The sequence below is a fragment of the Antedon mediterranea genome, chromosome 9 (assembly GCF_964355755.1).
Source record: "Antedon mediterranea chromosome 9, ecAntMedi1.1, whole genome shotgun sequence".
NCBI lineage: Eukaryota > Metazoa > Echinodermata > Crinoidea > Comatulida > Antedonidae > Antedon > Antedon mediterranea.
This window is the reverse complement of record NC_092678.1, coordinates 23,135,992-23,154,937: the sequence shown is the minus strand read 5'-3', so window position 1 is coordinate 23,154,937 and position 18,946 is coordinate 23,135,992. Positions and strand designations below refer to the sequence as shown.

Sequence of the window (18,946 nt, the reverse complement as noted above, 5' to 3'; positions counted from 1 at the left end):
CTCTAGTTTATCTATATCTATTCTACTTAAAGAGCACCATACTGAACAACCATAGTTGATAGATGGGAGAACTATCGATCTCCACAGAGTATCCCCATAATATACTCTGTTAAAGTTATCAAAGCTACTGATAATTGATTTAACGTATATACAAAAATAAAATCATGCATACCAAATCAACATTTATTAGTAGTAACTAGTTATGATGGAAGGAATAAAATAATAATAGCTGAAATAATTTAAAACTTAAATGAATTTTATCAATAATATTATTATTAGAATGAAATGCCGATATAAAATGTCCCATTCAATTGTTCAAACCTGTAATTAAAGTTCTGTAATTCATTTGGTGCTGTCTATAATATGACATTATTAGCGGGAGGATTTAATTGTGTTGGTATATCATTATCAAATAAATAAACTTTTAATCACACATAATAAAAGAAAATATGAAAAATATATAAAAAAAAAAAATATATGACACTAACAGAACACAGAGCACCCCGTTTATGATCCGACTATCGTTTTCAGGTCATTTATATGGAACACCTAATAAAATTAAGAGTCAAATTTATATAATATATTTCACTAACACTGACAGAGTGTATGACCCGAACATCGTGTTCAGGTCGTCGTCATGTTCGGAGTTAAACTCATTTTTTTATGAAGAAGGCTAAGTCAACTTTATGTAATAATAGAGGACGCTATTCAAAATAACTATTCCACATGCTAAAAAAAAAATAGGCTAGGAATATCCGATTTTGTTAACAAGATGGCTATGAATCTAACGCTTTTTATAAGTATTGGGCTGAGCGAGCAGAAGGCAAAAGAAACTGTGAAGAATGAAGCATTGTCTAATGAACTCAAGCAAGTTATTGAACATGTAAAACATCATATTACTTATCTAGGCTAGGCGCGCCTCTGTCCACGTCGATAACGGGGGTCGGAGATCGGTTGCAAGGCCGAGTTTGGGCTGGAATTTCCATTAAGCCTAGAGGCCTACCACCTAGTATTGCATCATTCGGCATAAAGCCCTATATAAATTGAACTGTGAAACGTTATTAAATTATAAAGACGAAGTTAACGTCCTACTTATAGGCAGGCCACTGGTTGATTTAAAAGGCTAGCTTATTTATTAAAATATTACATTAGCTATAATTATATAATATTATTAAAACTTGGCCTACCTGTCCTAGTTAGGCCTAGCCTAGGCTACATTTAATATTATTATTACAGTAATAAATATTAATTATGATATTAGTAAATTATAAAGTAGGATCTATCGCCTGTGTATAGTCTATTCTAGGCCTAGTTAGTACTAATATAGGCCTACTGTAATATTAATGATATTTTTATTTATTTAAAGATTTAAACTAACCTACTAGGCCTAGGCCTATTGACTGTATATAGACTAGGTCTAGTACTAATAACTGTATTATTATTAATGATATTTTTATTTTAAGATTTAAACTATTACTGTATATACCGTAGTCTAGGCCTAGTACTAATATACTGTATTATTATTATTAAATATTAATGATATTTTTATTTTAGGATTTAAACATTTATTTTATTATTAATAATACAGGCTCAAAAAATTAACAAGGGAGCATCCATTGAGAAAACTATTGGGACTCTTTTGTATCATGTCGCCACTCGATCGAAGAACAAAAAAAGAAATAATTTCATCACTGAATATGTTGTCCACAAAAAGATTACCTCCGAAGCACAGCTTACTGGTGAGATTCAGTTTTTTTTTTCTAAAAATCTTCATCTAATTTGATAGTATTAATATTTTAACTATCCTGTTTGTTCTCCATTCATAATGTAGTGCTTTTTTAATTCAACAATGTGTTTCTAAAGCTCTGTCTACACTATCAAACTACACACAAAAGTGTGATGTGCTAAATGTGGTAGTGATATGCGTAAATATAATTTAGTAATAAAAAAACATCACATGTTCATATATGAGCACATCACATTTTTGTCAAACTAGTTTGATAGTGTAGACAGAGCTTACGAAATTGAAGTGAAGATTGAAGAAAATTTTCAATTAGGTTGGGTGAAATGAAAGAAATGCTGTTTAAAATCTAGTTTCTCCACTCCCTAAGCCTTGTAATGAGACTTATTTATTTATTTATTGACAATTAACCTAAGAGGAGACGTGAGCAAACGGCCCAACACAGAAGTGGGTACCTTGTGAGTTTCTTGCTGTTGAAATATAAGAGACATTGTTTTTTTGATGTATTTAATTTTTTTTTTTTTTTCCTTTTGATAATGATATTTGATCTTTTGTTAGCATCGTTTGAGTATTTCCGATGCAACCCGCTTGATCCTGTTGATGTGAAGGCCTTTGATGAAGCCTGTGGTGTTGGAGTTGTTGTAACACCAGAAGAGATAGAAGACACAGTAAGACATCTATAATAGTACTAACACTTTGTATTCTGTCTCCTTATAAAACAAACCACACAACCTATATTAGCCCTGTTTTAGTTTGAATACTGGAATGCTTTATTGTCTATTATCATGATAAATTAACAATAGAAATTCATCTTTATAAAATAAAAATTATTATATCGAATACACAAAATGTATAAAACAAAGATAAAAATACATAAACATTTAAAAAGATAAAAATTGATGATACAAAAATCTAGGCACCTTTTTAGCCATTGAACTATGTCATAATGGCGCAAATAGTACCAAATGCTCGTCATTGTTTCTGTGTCACAATCAAGTCACATGAAATCAGGTCACAGAGAATCATTAATGAATTCACTAATTGATACAGTGATTTTTCTGTTCCAATTCTTGTAAAGAAATTACAAAATAACTGTATTTCTAATTCATTCTTTGTCACCAGGTCGAAGAGGTTCTAGAAAAACACAAAGATAATTTATTGGAAAAAAGATATCATTACAATACTGGGCTAATTATGGGTAAGTATGTTATGTAATATACACTATCAGTATTAAAGGTACATCCTTAAGACTGGCTTATTCCATTTACCATTCAAGGGGTGTCAATTCTGAAAATAATGGCATTATGTTTCCTATACTGGTGACTGGTTCTTCACTTATAGACTGCAACACATTGTTTAACAACTTACACATGCAATGCAATTCAAACAGTTGACCAATCACAAGCAACAGTCCATATAATCGGTTACAGCTTGTTACTTACGGTACGTCCTTGTGATGCGTCCTAGTGTGAACAAAGCTTAATTTCTGCATCAAATTGTCTTCCAGGTGAAGTGCGTCAGAAATTAAAATGGGCTGATACGAAGATGGTGAAAAGTGAAATTGACATGCAAGTGTTAGACTTACTTGGACCTAAAACAGCAGCAGATATGGAGAAGCCAAAGGTAGTTAAAGCTCTGTTCACACTATCAAACTAGTGTGATGTGTCCAAATATAGTGGTGATATGCTTAAATATGGTAGTGTTATTACAACATTTTGTCACATAAAATTGTGATAGTGTAGACAAAGCTTTAGTTTTATTTATAACTTATCAGCTTTCACAAAATACATTCGCAACAAAACCAATCATTAAAAAAAATTAAAAATTGTTTTTTACTTTCTGTTTGACTTGCAGGATGCAAAGACTGGAAAATCTAAAAATAAGGAAAAGAAGCCAAAAGAAAAAAAGAAGGAACAATCAACCGACGAGAAGTCTGAGAGAGAGTACACCAGTATGAACCAGTTATGTGGTGAGGCTCTGAGATTCCATAAAACAGGTAAGAGAGATCAACTGGCGGAAGAGTTCTGGCAGACATCAAAGCGTCGATTTGCCCTACTTTAATATTCAACATTTTAATCTTTCATACTAAACAATATGTATCATAAATAATATCTAATTTGAAATATAACAATTCATTTTCTTACGTAGGTGAAAATTATAAAACAGAAGGTTATGTTGTGACACCGAAAACCATGGATCTACTGAAACAGCATTTAAAGGAAACAAACGGAGAAGTATGTATACAGATGAATCGGGTGGCCGCGTATTTAAAGTGGGGACCCTGCAATATATATCCATTAAATCCGCACAAATTTGAGGCTCTCCTTATCGTGGTAGAATATTGTGGTAGAACCACTATAAACATCAGGTTTTATCTACACATATGGTTTGTGTGCATCTTTTTATTGGGTGTAGTGGGTTTCCCTGAGGCTCTGCTTTAATTTATTACCTCAACACAGTATTGGGTGTTGTGGGTTTCCCTGAGGCTCTGATTTAATTTATTACCTCAACACAATATTGGGTGTAGTGGGTTTCACTGAGGCTCTGCTTTAATTTATTACCTCAACACAGTATTGGGTGTAGTGGGTTTCACTGAGGCTCTGTTTTAATTTATTACCTCAACACAGTAGTTCTAATGGTCTGTTGTTCCGACATGCCCCTTATTATAAATCCTTACACATGAAGACTGAAAGAGAGAGAGAGATATATGCATGAAATTTATAAAAACTCTTTCCCCTTGCTCATTTTTTGCCCTATAATATAAGCTGTTTTGCTCTTTACAGGTCCGCACACGTTTCCCACCGGAACCCAATGGTATTCTTCACATTGGTCATGCTAAAGCTATCAACTTCAACTTCGGGTATGCTCGCGCTCATGGCGGGAAATGTAACTTGCGATATGATGATACGAATCCAGAAAAAGAGGAGGAGAAATTTTTCGTTGGAATCCGAGAGATAATTGAGTGGCTTGGGTATAAACCGTGGAAGATTACGCATTCTTCAGATTTTTTCCAGGAGCTTTATGATTTTGCTGTTGAGTTAATTAAAAGGTTAGAAATTTGTCGCTTATATACTTGTTATACATTTCAGAAATACGCCGAACATTTTGCACATTTTTAAGTAGTTTTATATGTTGCTTTTATGGATTTTTTTTAGACCTTTTCCAACTTTGTAAATCCTTGATTGGCACCAAGTGTTTAAAGTGACGTCGTGAATAATTTTGCCGAACTTACTCTTTATACACTAGTAATATATTGTTGTCATCCAAATTGAAAATATTGATTGAAATTGTTCCTTTTCTTTTGTGTAAAGGGGAGATGCTTATGTTTGTCACCAGAGAGCAGATGAGATCAAAGGTTTCAACCCCCCTGATTCTCCTTGGAGGAATAGGCCTATTGAGGAGTCGCTGCAGCTATTTGAGGTACACATTTCAATAATTTATCTAGGCTAGCTGATGACCCTAGTCATGGCTTTAAGTTGATTGTCTACAGGCCTAAAATGCTTCTTTATAAGCCTTGATTTTTAAGTCAGGGATGTAGCTACAACAACCTAATGATTGGAATGTTGCACACATTCTGAGGGAACCTTTCACCCACTTATAAACATTTTTGTTAACGTCTGATAACTTTTATTTATGTAAAACAAAGCAGGTACCTATGTGTGTTCAAAGTATGTGTTTCAAGGTTCGTGGGATTGTGTGTTATTAGAATAAATTTTTGTTTACACTTTTGATATTTGTTGACCAAATTAGGACATGAGGAAGGGTAAGATAGATGAAGGCGATGCAACTCTACGAATGAAGACCATCTTGGAAGAAGGCAAGAAGGATCCTGTAGCATATCGCATCAAATTCACCCCTCATCATCGCTCCGGTAATGATTGGTAAGCACATGTACTTATTATGTCTGAATATACTTGTGTGCCGCTTATAGTAACTATTACATTTAATTTGTCACAAATATTTCACAAGTCTATCACCAGTAGTTTTCAAATATTGTCACCAAGTTTTGTCACAAATCTGTCATCAGTAGTTACCAAATTTGTCACTAAATTTGTCACAAATCTTTTACCAATAGTTTGCAAATCAGTCACCAGTAGTTGACAAATTAGTCAAAAATCTGTCACCAAATTAGTCAGAAATCCATCACCAAATTTGTCACTAGTAGTTTCCAATTTTGTCACCATATATTTTTTTCCTCAGGTGACCATCTATTGTTCTTCCTTTCGTTCACAATGCTACTTATTTTATCACCTGTTTTACTTTTTGTGTTCGATAAATAAATTGAAATTTGAAACCAGTAGTTTCCAATTTTGTCCTGAAATTTGTTTCTTTCAGGTGTATATATCCTACGTATGACTACACTCATTGTTTGTGTGACTCCATTGAGAACATTTCTCACTCACTTTGCACCAAGGAATTCCAATCTAGGTAAAGCAAACATCAGCATTTTTGATTTAGATTTTTTAAACCTGAACACAAGAGAAATAGTAAACACATGCTGTCTATCAATTATAATAATAATTCAATTCAATTCAATTCAATTTATTTTTATTTCGGAAATATCATCCATATTAATAAACGTATAAACAGAAAAAAAAATATAAAAAATCGTAAACTCTAATATAGAATGCTTCTCCATCTACAATACATTTTGGAGTTATGGAGCATATTTTTGCAAACACAAGCAACAAGGATGTTACCACTATTCAACATACGTTGCATAAAACCATAGGTAGATTTTCGCATGTACTCATCAATGTTCAATTTAATCTCTAAGCGCTGAACAATCAACAGAAATAAGAGCAAAATAAATAAAGAGGTTGAAGCCTGTTTTTCACTAGGCATATCAAAGCATTTTCGTATTCATATTTCTATCTATCTCAACCGACTTTTTATGACGTGAAAACAACTTTTTTAATTCTATAATTTTATTACAATGTTTCAATGTTGATGTTTAAAGCACTGTCTACGCTATCAAATTAGTTTGACAAAAAAAAGTGTGATATGGTAGTGGTATTCCCAGATATGGTAGTGATATGACATCATCATGTCCATATATGAGCACATCAAATTGTTTGTCACATAAAGTTTGATAGTGTAGAGAGAGCTTTACAGGCTGTCACTGCAGTAAACAGTTTGTATGATTACCAACAAAAAGCCTGCTAAAAAAATTGCATAAATTGGTACTGTAATAGTAAACAAAATGTGTGTTTACATTTAGAAAGTTACTGAATTAATGTTACAAAGGAAAATTTGTAATGCTTTGTTTCAGTTTTGTAATACATACTGTTGGACAAGTTATATTTTAATATATATATCTACTTCCTTAAATAGAGATAGATTATTTATTAGTTACTTTGAGGCTCTATGTGAGCTAAATTGTAAAACCTATTAGTTAATTAGTTAATGTGAAACTTAGGTGAGCTGAAATTGAGCTTAAAGTTGTATTCAAGTCTTAAGAACAACTTATTTAATTACTTATTTACTTTATTAATTAAATAACTATACTATTAGAAAGGTAAAATGGATTTAACACATTTAATTTACAGAACTGGGAATTACATTATGAAATTATATACTGTTAAACTTTTAAAACATAGATAAATATTTGCATTAATTACTAATTTGATCACCTATCTACCATCCCCTTTGGATGCCTTAGTGCAGCTGTTTGTATATCACAAGGAAAGATACAGTTACCTGTCCCGAGAGATGACATTTTGGCTGCCATATTTCAGTTGGTGTATAATTTTGTTTAACGTAGTTTAAAGCCTTGTCAAGGACCATTGCGGTCATTTTAATACCCCATGTGTATGGATACGTGTGATAGAAAAAGTGTGTATAAAAACAACTGTACAAATTATTTATCGTAAAACCTCGAAAATAAGCCCATGAGCCTCTTTTCAATGTTCTACAGTAGATGAAATGTAACACAATCTCCTATCTACTATCTCTTGCTCTAGGTCCTTTAATGCACCAGTTGGTATATATTTGATTGCTTGTACTACTTCTTACATAGTCACCCGATTCGTTGTGAGAAAGTGGCTGGGCGTCGGTTAGTTGTACTGGTTTCTTTTTTGTTTGCGGCTTAACAAATTTCTGAGAGCCAATACGTATCAAGTGTTGAGATTTGTTTGCGGGGGTAGGAGGGGGTAATTTAATCCGACTTGCTTTATGTATTAATTTCAAATTCGGACTTTCCATATCCACTTCATCGTCATCGTTTGTCTGTATATGCAGCGCTGGTAGGATTTCACCGGCTGTTTTGTCGTCATTTTTACATATTTGTGGCACACATTTGTTTTTGAGGACAGGTGACAATATCTTAACATTCACGTTGTGTGTATTCGCAGGTAAAGCGACAATCTTTTTCACAACTTTCGGTTTCGGTGATACTAAAATGTTTGGTTTACTCATGATTTTCGGTGATTGTGGATTTCTCGGTTTATCTTCAACAGGTGAGGTTATCGCGTTTGGAAGAAAGAATGGTTGCGCAAGTTTGATGTCTAATTTCGTCTGTGGAATTATGATGGAATTCTCAGATTTTAAAACGTTTGGTTTACGTTTAATCGGAGGAAGACTAGATTTGAGATTCATAGACGCTTTCTTGATGGCAGAAGTATTTATAGTTAGAATGTTGTTTGGATGTAAAGAGGTGCACGCCATTGGACTGGTAGGGATTCCTGGTGGACTTTTTGCCTTACAGTGTATATTCTCCAGCTTCCGTGCAATGTTACTCCTATTTCCTATTCCTGACGCGTCCTCAGCTTTCCAACTCTTAGATTCCAAATCTTGAAAATGCGTGATTGTTTCTTTTTCAAACTTCGCTTGTAAATGCAGATCCTCTGGGATCTCGTAGCAATCTTCAGAATCATTGAATGACGGACAACCATCTAAATCTGAATTTGGAATTTCATATAGCTGGCTGGCGCTTTCATTCACTGGGTCATATACAGTATCGTCATAAACATCAGATAGCTCCTCTTCTTTGTGTATTTCTACTGGTGTTTCAATGTTTGTACAACTTTCTTTCAATTCAGTTGGTCCATAGGGCGAGTCATAAATATTTTCCTCATCAATTTCGATATTTTTAGTATTTTCAGTGTTAACAATTTCATACGTATCTTGTTCATAATCGATTTCAGGTCCATTAGGCGTACCGGTGTTTTGTGATGCTTTCTGTTGTTTCTGTACTCTTGAATTTCTTTTTCGACGGACAATAAATATAATTACACATATTAATAATAATAACAGTGCTCCCACGGAAGCGGCAATGATTATTGTTATAAGAGAGGACACAGATAACTGGATAGTGGCGGACCCAGTCAATCCTAATGGGTCAGTAACTGTACAAGTAATTGTAAATCCATTTTGACTTTCCTTAATACCTTTGAGTATTAGTTGGCTCTTGTTGATGTTCAATTCTGATTTTACTCCAGGAGGCAATGCACTCCAGTTGATTATGTAATTCTCAAATATAGAGGTCGTATGATATAATATGTGAACATCTGATCCAGAGAGCGGTGACTCCGGTATTTGCTGTAGTTTAACGACGGGTGCCAAAATGGTCAAATTGCAAGAATTTCTAGATTCATCATCCTCACAAATAATAGTATTATTTTCTTTTATAGACGTTTTAAGAACGTGTTTTTGAGGAGCTTGTTGGTCACTTGTTGTAATGTTCATGTGATCCTGAAACCCATAGCAGTATATTAAACCATTTGCTTCAAACAAACTACATTCATTTTTTTTAGCAGCAACAGCGGTTTCATGCCCTTTTAGCTGGAACATAACAATCGGCACAATCAACAATTTCAAAATGATCATGTTAATGCTTCTTCTTTACATACTGCGTTCAGTTTTGCTAATGTGGTACTCTATATGCTAACAAGAGTGAATGCTATATCAGTGTAATTTGAAGCAACTGCTTTGTACGAAAATAAGTCAGATAAAATCCTTTAACACTTCTTCCTGGACCTCCATCTGTGTGTTAGTAGAAATGAAAAATATTACCTTCCATTTGTAGGTATGTTGATTCATTTTCAGTGCTGTAGCCTTGAGAAACCAAGTGGTGAAATGGTCGCAACAAAAAGGAACAATCGTGCTGGCCACTGGGTTGTCAAATGCCTCTCTGTGAAAAAGTAGTCTGGTTAAAACCTTACCAACCGTACTGGTGGCTATCTGATTCTCGTCTTGTCCATACCATTCAGGCAAAAACAGAGTAGGAAATGATGATGTTAAAATTGAAAGTAAATTATTATTTGTTTTACTTCCTTATTGTGTGTGAATGCAAAACCAAAACAAAGAAATCATTAACAGCGTGAAAATGCAACTTAAATCTTTATATCACGACAATATATCACGTTTTTCCAGTTATTGACATGCAATGTTAATGTTATTTCAGAGATAGAGTTAATAAAAACCTTGTAAAGTTGTTTCATTTATAATTAAGTCTATCTGTATATGCAACATGAGGTATGCCAATCACATTATTGATACAGACATTCTCCCATAAAACTCCCTGAAAAATAGCAATGTTTTTATGGTACAAAATGTTTTGAATTCTACATTATGAATCAAAAGACATTAAATTGTTGAAATGCTATCAATGACCTGATGTCAATGGAGATACAGATAAAATAAACAAAAGCTTAATGGAAGCAATTAGGGATATAACAAGAGTTGTATCAAGTATCATAATAATCCTGCTTTAATTACGAATTAGTGTGTGTGAAATGGAGCTTAAGCTCTGTCTACACTATCAAACTTTATGTGACAACAAAATGTGATGATATGGACATGATGATGTCATATCACTACCATATTTGGGCATATCACTATCATATTTGGGCACATCACACTTTTTTTGTCAAACTAGTATGATAGTGTAGACAGAGCTGCTTTATGTGATGTGACATTTCATAGGTTTTTTCTCATCTTCACCAAGGTTTAAGTTTGTAATTTGTTTATTTAGAATTTTTCTCTTTCCTATGAGTTCATGTAAATGATAACATACTAACTTTTATTTCAGACGTTCCTCATACTATTGGCTGTGTAATGCTTTAGATTTATACTGCCCAGTACAATGGGAGTATGGGAGGCTTAATCTGAATTATACAGTGGTGTCCAAACGTAAGATTGGAAAGCTTATAAGTCAGGGAATTGTAAGGTAAGATTTCTAATTGTATGTGTTCATTGTATGATGTCATCTGTGTTCACTGTGTGATGTCATCTGTCTTCACTGTATGATGTCATCTGTGTTCATTGTATGATGTCATCTGTGTTCACTGTGTGATACCATATGTGTTCACTGTATGATGTCATCTGTGTTCATTGTATGATGTCATCTGTGTTCACTGTGTGATACCATCTGTGTTCACTGTGATGTCATTTGTGTTCACTGTGATGTCATCTGTGTTCAATGTGTGATGTGTCATCTGTGTATTGTGGACATGATAATTTTTTTTTTGATTTCTAATTTATTTTCTTTATAACATTGTTTGCAGTGATTGGGATGACCCACGTTTGTTTACATTGACTGCACTACGACGAAGAGGATTTCCACCAGAGGCTATCAATAGGTTCTGTGCTAAAGTAAGTTTCAGTCGTGAGGTTAAAACTTACTGATTTCCAATTGGATAACTGTGTATTATAATTTAATGCGTTTTCCTTTAGGTTGGCGTGACAATGTCTCAGGTGTCCTTTGACCCATCAATGCTGGATGCGTGCGTAAGAGATGTACTCAACGACACAGCAACACGCGTTATGTCCGTGTTTGACCCAATCAAAATCACTATCACAAATTTTCCATCTAAAAAGGTTTGTAAAATACACTTTTTGATATTTTTTATTTGTTATAAGATAATATATTAAGACAGCGATTTTGTACAGCAAAATTAATTATCATATCTATATATGTTATATATGTTGTTTTTATTTTTAGGATTTAGAATTTGACGTTCCTAATATTCCTCATGATACTAGCAAGGGAACACACAAAGTGCGATTGTCGTCAACACTTTTTATAGAACAATCTGATTTCGCAGAGGTATGTAAACTACAGGAATATTTTTAAACAGGTCTTTGAAACGTTGATGTAGTGACTTACCGTATAATTTAGAAGCATGTAGACCCAGGAATCTAAGCCTAGTAATTTAAATCAAGTTAATTAGTATTAATTCTGTTTTGTTTTTTAGAGTGGGGACAGCAATTTCCGCCGTCTGACGAAAGAACAGCCTGTCGGTTTAAAGTATGCAAACCTCGTCATTTCAGTCGAGTCTGTTTTGAAAGATCAAAGTGGAAAGGTCAAGGAGTTAAAGGTCAAGTGTGTGTCGGTTACAGAAACTGAAAAACCTAAAGCATTTATACATTGGGTTTCCGAGGCAATCAAGTGTGAAGTACGTCTTTATGAGAGATTGTAAGTATCTTCATATATTCACACAATAGTTGTTGATGAATTCCAGATTTGATTGGTGCTCACTCATGCATAACTAATAAGGTTCAAATTGTTCATTATCTTGCACAGAAATGTAAATAAAACCTTTGTTTCTTTTCCTTTAGATTCCGTCATCAGCATCCGGAAGATCCGGCAGAGGTGCCTGGTGGTTTCATTACCGATTGTGATAAGGTCAGTGGTCTAAACGACTTTGAAATTATACTGTTTTGATTGAAAGAGAGAGACCGCCAGTATTATTTTACTTTGATTGATAAATGGAATTTAATTTTCAAATGTAATTATATTTTTTTAGGACTCCCTGAAAATTATACCAGATGCATTAGTAGACTTGTCGGTGAAAGGAGCCAAGGTTTACGATAAGTTCCAGTTTGAAAGGAATGGGTTCTATTCAGTAGATCCAGATACCACAGACAAGAAGGTAAAATTAAGATTTCAATCCTTGATCTAGGGTTGGAAAACTAAAGATGTATTGTCCCCGTGAAAAAATAATTATTAAAATTGTTGTTGAATATGCCATTTTAATGTCACATAATAGTTATCCACTTTGACCAAAAGTTAAATTGAAAAAAAACCTGTAATTTAAAGCAAAAAATAGTCAATTTGGCTGCCAGACAATGGATATTATGTTGAATTTAACATTATTTTTTGTTTCTACGGAAGTGATTAACTTTATTAAAACTATAAAATTACCTATTCAAAGTCTAATTTAATTAATCTTCATTGTTCATGTTTTTGGAGGACAATATATCTTTAAGTGCTAAAGTAATTTTTTTTTTCTACAGTTGTGATGAACTGTATTAAAACTGTGAAATGGCCTATTCATAGTCTTAAATTAATCTTCATTTTTCATGTTTGTGGGGACAATACATCTTTAACCCACAGTCAATTTTTTTTATTTTTTTTTTTAGTTACGGACAGTGAATTTAGGTTTAATTTTAGTTTAATGATAAGTATTCAAAAAGCATGTTTTTTAAATTATTATTCTTATCAACTGTAGTTGTTTTTTTTTTTTTTTACTTGCAGTTGGTATTTAACCGAACAGTACTCCTGAAAGAAGATTCCGGCAAAAAGTAGTTAATAAATTCCAACTATTTGTGAGTACATCCGAACGCTAATTGTTTAAGTTGGAATAATGCATTAGATTTATTTATTTTACACCACCTGATTATAAATGATAATTGGTCCCTCCTTAAAAGAGTCTTCCGTAAAATAACACATTTTGGGGTGATTATTATAGACTGCTAGGAATACATGATTAATTGTCATTTGGTTTTGTTTTTTTTATTTGATTTGGATGTATTTGGCAAATCGTTCAAACTACATCACTGGCATTGGAAAAAAGACATTTAAAATTGTTTTTCTATTGTATTCCAAAAGCTTTTGGCTCCTTTATTACTTTATATACAAGTTTTAAATGATACTAAATATAGTCATATGAAATTAATAGATATTTTTGTTAGTATTTAAAATGATATTAATATACCTACCCGAAGAATAATTTTGCTATAAGATTTAAAACAATTAAAATCAAGGTTGAATAAATACATTTTGAAACTGCTGTTTAAAAATTGTCTTCAAGATTTCTTGTCTTTTCAGAGACCAATGTCGTTTAGAGAAACTTTCATCTGAACTTTGACATTGCTAATACTGTCAACTCTCCCAATACCGGTACTGTATTGAGAGAGTTTCTGGTTTTCAGAGAGTCTGGTATTAATATTTAATTGTAATGCTAATTTGTGATCTGAACTTTGACATTGCTACCATATTTGGTTTTAATGCTAATTTGTGATTTCATCTTTAATACCATGTTAGCCACCGTCTTGGATTATGTATTAGTATTTTATCAATGTCCTCCTGAGATATTCCTTTCACCAACATTTTTGGCACAACGTTTTCAAGTATATGAGAATAACCATGCCCACCATATTTTAGCTGGAATAAAAGAGATAAAATTCTTTATACATTGGAAAAATTATTCCTTAGATTAAAAAAAAAATACATTTTTTGTTATTAATGAAATATTTTGATATACTCTACATTATCTACATTTATGATCACTGAAATCCTCCAAAAGTTAAACATTAGGATAAATGGCACATGTGTCATAGATGTACCTAAATTTAAAAATTCCAGGTGGCTTACCAACTGATGTTTTGCATGTATGTCATGAGAAATGACTACTTGATCTGCATATCCTTCATCCACCAAACCTTTAATGATATCGATGCGCTGGGCGTCTGAAATGTAGTCTAATTCGGGAACTATTTTATTGTAAGAGCACTCAAATCCGAAGAAGTCATATTCTAAATAACACCCAAGCTTGGCAAATTCTAACGCAGCTTCAATTGTTAAACAACAACCTGTTTGAAGAAATGGTGCGTATTATCAGTTATAAACACAATATGTTGCATTGCGGATCACCTAATTATTCCTTTGCAATGCAGTATGTCATGTGACATGTCTATAAAGCGTGGTTCCCACTAGAACGCAACAGAATGCAGCGACGTATCGACGCAAAATGATGTATTGCGTAATCACAAATGGGAACCGACGACTCAGGTTTGATTTCACGTAGGCGGGGGAAAACACAATTATTGGAACAGCATTTTCTTACGTTGCGTAGGTTATGTTACGTTGCGTTGCAAGTGGGAACCAAGCTTTAAGCACAACCCTCTCCAAACAGTAGAGTTATGTAGACTAGGCTATAATTTATACGATATACGTACGGTCTACATGTGACATGACTGTATGACTAGCGACGCCACCAGCCTCTTGGAGTACCCTCAGGTTTTCTGTGGGAGCCAACAGAGGGTCACTTATGTTTCTGCCAGGATGAATGCTGACTGGACAACAGAGTTCCGATTGTCCAATTCCTGCTGACCGTAGAACCTTCAGTTCATTTGCTGTAAATATACATGGTTTTACGATCAAAAGTTGTTTTTGTTGGCGAAGGAGAAGAAACATCAGAAAAAAGAGTTCAATACCGTTAACTTGTGTGGTGATAGCTTTTCACAAGGAAGACGTTACGTACCATGGATTGGCCAGGAACAACCGATTTCTCCAATGACGCCACTCTTGAACTCTGACCCATCAGCGCCTTCTAGCAGATCTCTTCTCATTTCTGTGAGGATCTGTTCTTCGGTCATAGTGTTGAGCTTATCCGGCATGGACGGAGCGAGATAGTAGCCTGTAACGAAGATCATTACTATATAATGGTATGTTTATACTTAGACTGAAAACTCTGGGCTACTGATGATTAAGATAAGACTATATTCTTAAATCTTCATTTAAAGATGTATAGTCCCCTGAAAAAATTTAAATTGTTGTTGTTGCCATAATATGCCATTTTAATGTCACATAATGGTTATCCACCTTGACCAAAAATTGGATCGAAAAAAACATTGATTTACCTGAAAAAAACTGTAATTTAGAGGAAAAATAGTCATATTAGCTGGTAGCCAAATGGTTGAATATGACAATTTATTTTGTAATTTTTTTTATTTTTTATAAGTGAAAGCATTTTTTTTCCAGTTTTTTTTTCTACAGAAGTGATTAACTTAAAAATAACCTATTCAAATTTTTTAAATTGTTCATGTTTTTTAGGGGACAATACATCTCTAAATCTTAGTTTAATACCACGAACTGCGCATCAAGTTGTAAATAACGTTTAGACTTCGAGCTAGGCAGGTATTAATTATAAATAACGTTTAGACTTAGAGCTAGACAGACAGGTCTTAATAGTAAATTAATAATAATACCTGTTCCAGCGACGATGTGAACTCCCGTTTTCTGAGAATAACTCGCTAATACTTTGATATCTCGACCAATATCTACCAGTGTAACGTCAGCAATGCACGTGCCACCTTTACTCTTAAACAGTTTTAACTCCTCGACGATCGCGTCACTCTCGTCACGAATGTCCACATTTGTTTTAACACAATACCTGTTTGTTTAAATGTTAAATAATTGAGTTCAAAATGTATCACTTCATACTATAAAACACTGTTGTGAAAGCATGCGCCCAAAGTCAATCAAACCGTGCGCAATAGTTTAAATATGGTGGTTATGTATTTTACGTTGCGTTGCGTCTTTAGTGTGGGAACGACCCTTTAAGCTTGGTTCCCACTAGAACGTAAGGCAAGTACGTAAACGCAACGCAAGCTTTTTAACCAATGACAAGCGAAGTTATAGACAGTTAAGCTTGGTTCCCACTAGAACGTAACACAAGGACATAAACGTAACGCAAGGACGTAAACGCAACGCAAGCCTTTTAACCAATGACAAGCGAAGTTATAGACAGTTAGCAATCACAAGCGAATAAGCCATCGTTTGTGATTGGTCAATTCACTTGCGTTGCGTTACGTCCTTGCGTTGCGTCGCTAGTGGGAACCACGCTTAAAAAGGACGCGCGTAACGCAATTAATGTGACCAAACACCTTGTATTGTGTCATCCTATAAGGGGGAACAAGGGCCCGTTCACATGGACGAACTAGACAATTTGGAAACCTACGGATAATTGCGAATATAGTTAAGATTTTCCATGTTGATTGCAGCGTTTATCATTTGTTTGTCCTCGTCACGTGGTTTCTGGATGTACGTCGAATAGTCCATGTATAAATGTTCATGGGTTAAGGTTCGACCAATCATAGATGGTTTGATTGGACCCAATACTGAAAAAAAAGAACAATAATAAAGAAAAATAATCTAAATTCATTGGAAGTAACATTTTAAAAATAGGAAAATTACGTATGAATTTACCTGACGATAATTCTTTTGCGTGGATGGGCCTTCCTTGAATCCACCCATGACGTAGGCTAGTACGCAAAGTTAATTTTATATAATAATATTATTTCTAAATCGCGATATGTATAGAGCTTGGTTCTCACTAGAACGCAACGCAAGGACGTAAGCCGCAACGCAATCCAATTGACCAATCCAAGTGATGTATTATTCGAACCGTTCCTCGTGATTGGTCAATTCGATTCGGTTGGGGCTTACGTCCTTGCGTTGCGTAAGTGGGAACCTAGCTTCAGCTGTGCGACAATTGTTAAGCGTGGTTCCCACTAGCGACGCAACACAAGGACGTAACGCAACGCAAGTGAATTGACCAATCACAAGCGATGGCTTATTCGCTTGTGATTGCTAACTGTCTATAACTTCGCTTGTCATTGGTTAAAACGCTTGCGTTGCGTTTACGTCCTTCTTGCGTTACGTTCTAGTGAGAATCAAGCTCGGAAATAGGTAGGCGCCAACGTGATAACAAATTGGGATGAACTTTATCTAAGTTACCTGTTTGAATCTTTCCTTCACGACTAGTTGACATAATGAAATTAGTTCTAAATCGAAAGAAAAAATCGTTTGTGATGAGTTCATAAACATCATAGGTCCATAACGTTTTATTGTAAAGACATCGTAAAATTATACAAAAATTCAAACTTTATTCTCATATCATCCATTTCTGGAAATTCCATTGCTTGCATTAAAAATTACAGAACAACAATTGAAATTACATTACAATAAAACATATTTGATATAAATATATATATATAAAAACAATAAAATGCAGAACTATAACAGTATATTTCACTAATACTATACTTACCAGAGAGGGTCGTCCACAATTGACGTTTACAACAATTTGGTTGTGAAAAGGAACATAGCCTAAACACAATAATCTTCTTTCAAATACGGATGGACTTTGCCCATCAGTGACATAGGTATTTCGAAAAAGTGCCACCGGTAGGCCTAGGGTAGGCCTACTAACGTGTCTCTCTGTTTGGAATTAATCAAATGCATATGAATGATACATAAGTCGGGTATTAATCATTTCGCTATGTCTGTTTGGTACTCTACAAGGGAGGTGAAGATATTAAGTATAGTTGTACGTCGTAAGTAGGCCTAAGTCTTTCACTCCAGAAACGGTTGTATTGTAGGACGAAACTTTATTTCTTTTTTAGGAAACGAATTGTACCACAAACCTTTAACTTTACTACTTTCTACTAAGTAGCCTACAACAATAATTATTCTACTTACTTATAAACCTACCAAAAATCCCGATAGTATAAAGTATCTGTCTGTTAACAGCACTCCTACGTTTCCCTGAGAGGCAACGCCGTACCAGTACAATTATCAATCAAACGTCAATGAGGTCATGGTCAATGAGGTCATGGTCATCACAGAAATCAATAAAATTAAACAACTAAATGTTGTGTGAAATACAGCAAAAGAATTAAACAATTATTAACTTAAAAATAAATTTTTTTAAATGTAAAAAGAATAAATGTAAAAATAATAGAATGTAGTATGAAATGCAAAACATCAATAATAAAAAAAAAAACTTAAAATAAATCAAAATAAATAAGTAATTGTTAATTTTCCAGATGGATAACTTTAGTTAATCATTTAATTATATTTATAAGCGGTGGATCCTATGTTGATAATAAAAGTAATCTCGGGTAATACGAATATAATTTATATACAATACTAGATTTGCAACTCAATCAATTTTAATATATAGGTAACCACTCCCAAACAACCTTTGTTAACACGGCAATAACGTCATGGAATCACCTGCCAAAATTGATAGAGTGTTCAGAAACCATCAATCAATTCAAAAGAAATATCAGGAAACATCTCAAAGAGGTTATGCTTGAAAGATTATAATTTATATTTATATTGTTACTATGTGTTATTGTTTATTGTAAATGTTTATTCTTATGGTGTTTTTATCCTTAAGGGCCACAATGGAA

At 33.7% G+C, this 18,946-nt stretch overlaps 2 protein-coding genes across 2 annotated transcripts; one reads left to right on the top strand and one right to left on the bottom strand.

Moving 5' to 3' along the window:
• Positions 1-724: 724 nt before the first annotated feature.
• LOC140058412 (glutamine--tRNA ligase-like) lies at positions 725-13,691 on the top strand. The gene is made up of 19 exons (XM_072104006.1): positions 725-883; positions 1,589-1,739; positions 2,300-2,409; positions 2,864-2,939; positions 3,249-3,364; positions 3,596-3,737; positions 3,890-3,975; positions 4,525-4,790; positions 5,053-5,161; positions 5,492-5,622; positions 6,077-6,169; positions 10,773-10,910; positions 11,248-11,335; positions 11,417-11,560; positions 11,685-11,789; positions 11,938-12,158; positions 12,302-12,368; positions 12,490-12,615; positions 13,221-13,691. Exons 1-19 carry the CDS (start codon positions 773-775, stop codon positions 13,269-13,271), a joined length of 2,331 nt encoding a protein of 776 aa, XP_071960107.1. The 5' UTR covers positions 725-772; the 3' UTR covers positions 13,272-13,691.
• Positions 13,656-18,389, bottom strand: LOC140058415 (N-acetyltaurine hydrolase-like). Its single transcript, XM_072104008.1, has 9 exons — positions 18,243-18,389; positions 17,800-17,969; positions 17,487-17,533; positions 16,708-16,867; positions 15,956-16,140; positions 15,229-15,384; positions 14,924-15,100; positions 14,340-14,557; positions 13,656-14,129 (listed from the first exon to the last, which is right to left on the bottom strand). The coding sequence occupies exons 3-9, from the start codon at positions 17,518-17,520 to the stop codon at positions 13,995-13,997; spliced, it is 1,065 nt and encodes a 354-aa protein (XP_071960109.1). The 5' UTR covers positions 17,521-17,533; positions 17,800-17,969; positions 18,243-18,389; the 3' UTR covers positions 13,656-13,994.
• Between the last annotated feature and the right edge of the window lie 557 nt (positions 18,390-18,946).

What these genes read in the sequence shown, in the direction of transcription:
- LOC140058415 (XM_072104008.1), bottom strand. Translation starts at nt 17,520, where the DNA reads ATGTCAACTAGTCGTGAAGGAAAGATTCAAACAG. An exon ending in TCACATCGTCGCTGGAACAG is followed by an intron (nt 15,385 to 15,955) that starts GTATTATTATTA and finishes TCTTCGTTACAG; the next exon opens with GCTACTATCTCGCTCCGTCC. An exon ending in TACATGCAAAACATCAGTTG is followed by an intron (nt 14,130 to 14,339) that starts GTAAGCCACCTG and finishes CTTTTATTCCAG; the next exon opens with CTAAAATATGGTGGGCATGG.
- LOC140058412 (XM_072104006.1), top strand. Translation starts at nt 773, where the DNA reads ATGGCTATGAATCTAACGCTTTTTATAAGTATTGGGCTGAGCGAGCAG. An exon ending in CTCCGAAGCACAGCTTACTG is followed by an intron (nt 1,740 to 2,299) that starts GTGAGATTCAGT and finishes ATCTTTTGTTAG; the next exon opens with CATCGTTTGAGTATTTCCGA. An exon ending in TCAATAGGTTCTGTGCTAAA is followed by an intron (nt 11,336 to 11,416) that starts GTAAGTTTCAGT and finishes GTTTTCCTTTAG; the next exon opens with GTTGGCGTGACAATGTCTCA.